The sequence below is a fragment of the Vicia villosa genome, linkage group LG3 (assembly GCF_029867415.1).
Source record: "Vicia villosa cultivar HV-30 ecotype Madison, WI linkage group LG3, Vvil1.0, whole genome shotgun sequence".
Classification (NCBI taxonomy): domain Eukaryota; kingdom Viridiplantae; phylum Streptophyta; class Magnoliopsida; order Fabales; family Fabaceae; genus Vicia; species Vicia villosa.
Genome location: NC_081182.1, coordinates 37,385,020 through 37,392,963, shown reverse-complemented (window position 1 = coordinate 37,392,963; position 7,944 = coordinate 37,385,020). Strand labels below are relative to the sequence as shown.

General features: G+C 36.0%; 1 protein-coding gene across 2 annotated transcripts; it reads left to right on the top strand.

The window, feature by feature from the left end:
- Nucleotides 1–598: 598 nt before the first annotated feature.
- Nucleotides 599–6,977, top strand: LOC131661031 (ribonuclease TUDOR 1-like). 2 transcript variants are annotated; one of them, XM_058930434.1, is made up of 17 exons: nucleotides 599–790; nucleotides 1,124–1,307; nucleotides 1,411–1,485; nucleotides 1,586–1,699; nucleotides 1,802–1,906; nucleotides 2,264–2,470; nucleotides 2,547–2,759; nucleotides 2,836–2,943; nucleotides 3,647–3,817; nucleotides 3,898–4,095; nucleotides 4,173–4,529; nucleotides 4,626–4,856; nucleotides 4,937–5,125; nucleotides 5,206–5,283; nucleotides 5,381–5,575; nucleotides 6,001–6,378; nucleotides 6,506–6,977. In XM_058930434.1, the coding sequence occupies exons 2-17, from the start codon at nucleotides 1,146–1,148 to the stop codon at nucleotides 6,695–6,697; spliced, it is 2,973 nt and encodes a 990-aa protein (XP_058786417.1). In that variant the 5' UTR covers nucleotides 599–790; nucleotides 1,124–1,145; the 3' UTR covers nucleotides 6,698–6,977. The 2 variants fall into 2 exon arrangements, with proteins under 2 accessions (XP_058786417.1, XP_058786416.1); XM_058930433.1 differs by having other exon boundaries at nucleotides 599–816.
- Nucleotides 6,978–7,944: the final 967 nt, after the last annotated feature.

Below are 7,944 nucleotides of genomic sequence, written 5' to 3'. Positions count from 1 at the left end.
TATATTTTCCTTATAATATTAAAAATCAAAGTTATCCATCACAAATTATATCTCACAAAACAAAATAAATTACAATTAACCAATCAAACTAAATGCGTTTTAAAGACATTGATTTGTAAGAAAGAAAGATACAAAATAGTAATAATTAAGATAAATATTAATGTTTTAAAAAACAGTACACACTTATTGTTATAATTTAATTAGCATCAATTTTGTAAGTTATTAATATTCTTTAAACCAAAAATTTATTTATGATATTTATTTAATTATGAGATTCTTTTGTATGAAACCAAGAAACACAAAAGAAAATTCCTGTAAAAATAAAAAAGCTGAAAATAAAATTGTCTGGAATAATAACTTCTTTTCAAAATAGACAGTTAAAACAATGAAAGATAGATGTTATCCCAATCTTCTCTCTCTATGCTAAATTAGCAATTTAAGGTGGATTGGGAGACGATCTTCTTTTTTTACTTTTCACAGATTCTGATTTATGAGTGGCATATCCCGTAATTAACACCCAATACCAGGGGCAATATTCAAAATCTACACACAATTCACCTAATATATAAACCTCTTTCTTCCGATCTCTCTTCTCTAGTTCTCTTCTCTTCCTTCATTCCGTGCTCTCCGCCTGAAACTTAAACACTCGAACTCGTGTGTTTTTTCCGGTGCTCGTTCTTCACCTTCGGATCTATAGTATCTTACATAACAGAAAAAAAAAACCTAAAAAAAATTCAGAATTCAGCGTTTTTGAAATTCGAAGTTTGGTTCAGTTCTTTATTTTTATCAGGTAGATCCGAAGTGTGAGCTTTCAAGGTATCGCCGTCGTGTTTGATCGATCGCATTTTGTTTTTAATTATCTGATCCGTGTTATTCATATTGTTATATGCGTTTTTTTCTCTTAATTCTCATACATGCGTTGATCTATAGATCTGAGATTTTATGCATGATAATTTATACTCTATAAATAATCTAATTACTGCTCTTGGAATGGTTTTATTAATATGTTATTTATGGATTTAATCTGTTGCATGATGATATCGAAATTTGAATTGTTTGTTTTTATTTTCTGAATTGAATTGGATTTGTTTGGAGGTTGATGGTTTATGTTACTTGGATGCAGATCGAACGGTAGCTGTTGAAGAATGGCAGCAACAGCGGCTGGGAACTCGGCATGGTATAAGGCGAAGGTGAAGGCTGTTCCTTCGGGGGACTGCGTTGTCGTTGTTTCTGTGGCAGCCAATGCTAAGTCTGGTGTTCTTCCTGAAAAGTCTATCACTTTATCGTCTTTGATTGCGCCGAGATTGGTAATTTTGCTTATTTGAATGTGCGTTTTGACTTTTGAAAGAAGATCTAGAAACAATGTTTTTAAATGCATATTTTGTTTTGTATTTTCGGAATTCTCTACAGGCTCGTAGAGGTGGTGTAGATGAGGCATTTGCATGGGAAAGTAGAGAGTTTTTGAGGAAGCTTTGCATTGGAAAGGTGTTGTTTGTTACTATGATCTGATTGAGTGGTTTGGTATTGACTTTTTTTATGATTGATAAGCATGCAATGTTTCTAATATGATATGTTACTGTAACAGGAGATTACTTTCAGAATTGATTACACTGTGCCATCAATAAACCGAGAGTTTGGAACGGTTTTTCTCGGTGACAAAAATGTTGCAATGCTTGTTGTTTCTCAAGGATGGGCAAAGGTTGAATACTGTGTGATTTATGTCTAGATATGCATGTGTTGTGTTTGGATTACTTTTCCTATATCTGAACTGGATTGTTGAATTGTGGGATTGTTCCTACAGGTTAGAGAGCAGGGACAGCAGAAAGGAGAAGTGAGTCCGTTCCTTGCAGAGTTGTTACGGTTAGAAGAACAAGCTAAACAAGAAGGCCTTGGTCGTTGGAGCAAGGTTCGTGCTTCTCTCTTTTTCAAAACTTTGTAATTAAGGTGCTGCTTTTGCTGTCGTGAATGAAAATCAAATGTTTGAGCCTTGATGTTCTTGCAACTTAGTTTAATAGAAACTGAGGTGCAATGTATTTGGCATCCATGTTGATGACAATAATTAGCAAGTATTTTATATTGTAGTTTTCTCGAACTCTTGCTTTATCATCCAATATTTGTAGACGTTGGTACTACTTCCATTTAAACTAACATGATATCATGATTCTGGAATGGTATGGAAACTAGAGAAGTGTAGTTGTCATTCTTGTTTATATAATTGAAATCCTCCATGAGTGAATAGTATATGATTTTATGGTGATCGCAGGTTCCAGGTGCTGCCGAGGCATCCATCAGAAATCTACCACCATCTGCCCTTGGTGATGCTAGCAACTTTGATGCAATGGGTTTGTTAGCTAAAAGTAAGGGAGTACCAATGGAGGCACTTGTTGAGCAGGTTCGTGACGGAAGTACTCTCCGAATCTACTTGCTTCCGGAGTTTCAGTTTGTCCAAGTTTTTGTTGCTGGAATCCAGGTACATTTCATAATTGCTCTTTTGGCTGCTACCACTTTTTCTATGTGTGACACTTATTGTTTTCTCTTTATGTCAGTCCCCACAAATGGGAAGGAGAGCTGCACCTGAAACTGTTGTTGAACCCGAGGTAACAGTTGATAGCACTAATGGAGATGTCCCCGCAGAACCTCGAGCTCCACTTACATCTGCCCAAAGACTTGCTGTTTCAGCATCTGCTGCTGAAAGTTCAGCTGATCCTTTTGGACCAGATGCTAAATTTTTCACTGAGATGCGTGTATTGAATCGGGATGTAAGCAACACTCCTCTACAAGTCATATTGCTTTTGCATTTATGAGATTTTTCTAAATTCCGAAATGGGTATGCAGGTTAGGATTGTCCTGGAAGGTGTGGATAAGTTCAGCAATTTGATTGGGTCAGTGTATTATCCTGATGGTGAATCAGCAAAGGACCTGGCATTGGAGCTTGTTGAAAACGTAAGTAATATGCTTGAATAGAGAAATATTAGCATGATTTATTTTTGTCAAAATCAAATCTTTTTGGACCTAACTTGTTTGCAGCCATGGTTTTTATAATGGAGCATTACTTCATTATTTTTTTGAGACTAAAACAAGTTGGGATCTTTTTTATGTTAGTATTAATTTTAAGGGGTCCAAGATGGGGCGGTGTGCATTGCTGGTACATGGTTTTTATCATATATACATAACGAGTAGGATCTATTTGTATTGAAGTTCCACTGGAGTCTTTCATTACCTACCAAATACCAAATAAATGGGTGTGAAAAAGGAAACACTTTACTTGTTATCATGCTGGCTTTATTTGTTTGAATGGAGTCAATCATTTAATATTTTGTGATTCTTTTTCTTCTGAAGAAAGATTAGACAAAACGAAGTACGAATGTTCTATCATATGTCATCTGTATTCATTTTATATTTTAGTTATTTACCATAGTTTTAATGCAATATCTTTAGGCAGTGTCTATTGCATGGCATTTAGGTGGACCTTAATATCCCAGGTTTCTCCCTTATCAATAGATTATGTGTATGTGCCAAAGTCGCCAGATAGTCTTGTTAGGTGGAGCCTGAACAAACTGTTTCTCCATATCTTTTATCCGATGAAATGTCAGTTAATATATGCTGTAAGTGTTTCTCAATTTGATTTTTCCATCAAATAACACAGGGATTTGCTAAATATGTTGAATGGAGTGCAAACATGATGGAAGAAGATGCAAAGCGGAAGCTGAAGTCTGCAGAGCTTGAGGCTAAGAAAAGCAGGTTAAGAATTTGGACAAACTATGTGCCACCGGTTTCAAATTCCAAGGCAATTCATGACCAGAATTTTACTGGCAAGGTAAAATATACTCATGTTTTAATGGCAAATGGTAATTTCTTCGGTGAAATAAGTGTATATTTCTTACTTAATTTTTTCAGGTGGTTGAGGTTGTGAGTGGAGATTGTGTCATTGTTGCTGATGATTCAATTCCATATGGCAGCCCACAAGCTGAGAGGCGAGTTAACCTTTCAAGTATTAGATGTCCAAAAATGGGCAATCCTCGTCGAGATGAAAAACCAGCTCCATATGCACGTGAAGCAAAGGAATTCTTGAGAACACGCCTCATTGGTCGTCAAGTACGAAGATATCTTGTGGACCTTCTTTTTAATATCATTGCCGATTTAATCTATAATTAATTACCTCTATTTTTCAGGTGAATGTACAAATGGAATATTCTAGAAAGGTTGGTCCTGTTGATGCAACTGGAGCTCCAATGGGAGCTGCTGATAGAGTAATGGATTTTGGATCAGTCTTCCTATTGTCCTCCGGGAAAGCTGACAATGACCAAACCCCTACACCTGCTGCTCCTGCAAGTCAGCAAACTGGGTTGAATGTCGGTGAATTGATAATTGGTCGTGGCTTTGGCACTGTCATTAGACATCGTGACTTCGAAGAGAGATCTAACTTCTACGATGCTCTTCTTGCTGCTGAATCTCGTGCCATTTCTGGAAGGAAAGGGATCCATTCTGCCAAGGATCCTCCAGTGATGCATATAACTGACTTGACCACGGTTTGCAAAATTTAATTATGCTGGATTTTGTTTTTACTTTGAAGCTTAGAAAGTGTAACTCAAGTCTAACTGTTTCCTTTTGTTTCATATTATTAGGCATCGGCCAAGAAAGCCAAAGACTTCATGCCTTTCCTGCATAGAAGTAGAAGAGTTCCTGCTGTAGTGGAATATGTCCTCAGTGGCCACCGTTTCAAACTGTTGATTCCTAAAGAAACTTGCAGTATTGCTTTTGCATTCTCTGGTGTCAGATGTCCTGGCCGTGAAGAGCCATATTCTGATGAAGCAATTGCACTGATGAGGCGGAGGATAATGCAAAGAGATGTTGAGGTAATTTAGTTGCTTTCTGAGTTTAAGATTCCTGAGTCCGAGCGTTGTTTATTTTACCGTTTAACATTTAATTTTTGCAGATTGAGGTAGAAACCGTCGATAGAACTGGGACATTCTTGGGATCCTTATGGGAGTCGAAAACAAATGGGGCGGTTGCATTACTTGAAGCTGGTCTTGCAAAACTTCAAACTTCCTTTGGCAGTGACAGGATTCCTGATCTTCGTGTTTTAGAGCAAGCCGAACAGTCTGCTAAGAGTAAAAAGCTGAAAGTAAGAATGAGTCCCAACCATGGTCTGCGATTATCACGTTCTTTCCATGTTATAACTATTCTTAAAAAATTGTTTTGCAGATCTGGGAGAATTTTGTTGAAGGGGAGGTAGTACCCACTGGTGCGAATGTTGAAACCAAACAGCAAGAAGTACTTAAGGTGCGTTGGATTGTAGGTTACTATATTACTAATAGTACCAGTGGCTCCTTTTTTGTGTTAATGGGGAATGACTTAATCCACTATCATACATTCATAGGTAACTGTTACAGAAGTTTTGGGAGGTGGTAAATTTTATGTCCAGACTGTTGGAGATCAAAAGATAGCATCCATTCAGAACCAACTAGCTTCTTTGAACCTGAAGGAAGCTCCTGTGATTGGTGCATTTAATCCTAAGAAGGGTGAAATAGTCCTCTGTTATTTCCGCGCTGATACGTCTTGGTATCGGGCAATGGTAAGATCCAATTTGAAATTTGTTTGTCTTTTTTCATTCTCCTCTTTAAAATAAATTTATCTAGGTCTCTTTACAAGCATTTAGGTTGATATTGCATAAATATGGTTTATATTTAATAACATTCTGTTTATTATTTTTTTTAATGCATAAACTATGTTAATTCGATTCATCCTGTTACCATATTATTTTGCACAATCTAGCTGCTTATAAAATATTTCCATGAAAATATGATTGTCCTGGGATTATTGAGCATCCGTTATGATTGATACTTTATGCACAAGTTTCTTATGACCACTTTTTCCAAGTTCCTGTATGTCACAGTTGATGAGATGCAAAATACTGAATGCTTGCATCACTTGTACCTCCTTGTGAAATGGTAGGTGCCACATTCCTTTGTACTGATTATTCATCTTTGAATTGTTAAGGTTGTCAATACGCCTCGAGGACCAGTTGAATCGCCAAAGGATGTGTTTGAAGTATTCTACCTTGATTATGGAAATCAAGAAGAAGTACCTTACAGTCAACTGAGGCCTCTTGATCCATCTGTGTCCGCTGCACCTGGCCTTGCTCAATTGTGTAGCCTTGCATACATTAAAATACCAAACTTGGAAGATGATTTTGGTCAAGAAGCAGCTGAATACTTGAGTGAACTCACTTTGAGCAGTGGAAAAGAATTCAGAGCCATGGTTGAGGAGAGAGACACTACCGGAGGAAAAGTGAAAGGGCAAGGAACTGGACCAGTTATTGCTGTAACTCTTGTTGCTGTGGATGCTGAGATCAGTGTTAATGCTGCCATGCTTCAGGTTTTTATTTATTTCCACTGACTCTTGCTTGAAAATGCTTTCAAAACTTACTTATAGAACAAAAAAACAATGCTCACAATCACAAAACACATCCCTTTGAACATTTTTGTTTTCTTGGAATTTTCAGGAAGGACTTGCTAGGATGGAAAAAAGGAACAGGTGGGATAGATCAGCAAGAAAGCAGGCCCTTGATAATTTGGAAATGTTCCAAGGAGAGGCAAGGACCAGCAGGCGTGGAATATGGCAGTATGGAGATATTCAGTCTGATGATGAGGACACTGCTCCTCCACAGAGAAAACCCGCCGGTGGCCGCAGATAAGTGTAGCGGGATGAATAAGTTATAAAATTATATAGACATCTTGAGAGAGAAAATGATTCAAGTTATAGACATGAATGAGTTAGAGAGAAAAAGAAGAAAATGCCGTGTATTCCCTTTGTAAGTTTTGTTTTGTTTTTCTTGTTATAACTTTTGTTGTTAGATTTGGCTGAACAATTTTTTTTCCATAGATGTCATAATAAGGTACATGCGGCAGGGTTCTTTTTTAAAAAGACGGCAGAGATGTTTTGATTATTTAAGAAACTGTGTCTTTCCATTTTTACTGTGGTATTGTTTGGTTTCAAATTTTGAACGCATTTAGTTTATTTTATTTTATTAATTTGATGTGTGTTAGGCTTATATAATTTTAAAATAAACTAGTAATGGACCCGTGCGTTCGCACGGGTCACGCAAAGTCGATATAAACAATAAATAAATATATAACGATGGTTAATAAATATATATAAAAGATACACAAATTAAAAATAAATAACATTTGAAATTATAATTGTCAAATAAATATTAATTTAATCTAGTTAGAAATATATACTATAGTAGAAAAAATAAATAAAATAATTAAGTAGTCATTTACCTGTGTGTTCGCACAAATCATACAATATAGTTATAATCTATCATGAGTAGTCATCTACCCGTGCGTTCGCACGTATTGCATAATATTATAAATAATAAATAAATATATTAAATATAATATATGTGATTATATTTATTTGATTTGGTAAGAGGTAACAAACTCTTTTGTCCAAATTTTGTTTATTGTCACTCATACCTAGAGCTGTCAAAATGGGCTCGGCCCATTGGACCGGCCCATAAGCCCTACAATTTAGCGCGGGCCGGGCCGTAAAATACCTTAAAAAAAGACGACCCTGTCTTTTTGGGGCAGCCCACCGGGCCTATGTTTTTTATGGGCCGGGCCAAGCGGGCTTCGGGCTGGCCCATTAAAAAAATATTTTGGTAAATTTTGGAGAAAAAATTGAGATAAGATATGATTTTATAAATGTGTTTTCAAGTCATAAAGAAAAGTTAAAGAGGATCGAGATATATTTTCAAAATGATGTGATCAAGGAAATGGTTGTGAGATGTAGAAAAAATTTGATAAGTATTGGTGATAATGTTAAGTTACTTTATACTTTTACGTGGATGATTTTGTGGTATTCATATATATATTTGTGGATAAATATTTTAAACATCACTTATATACGTTTATGATGACTTTTTACTTATGTTGTATT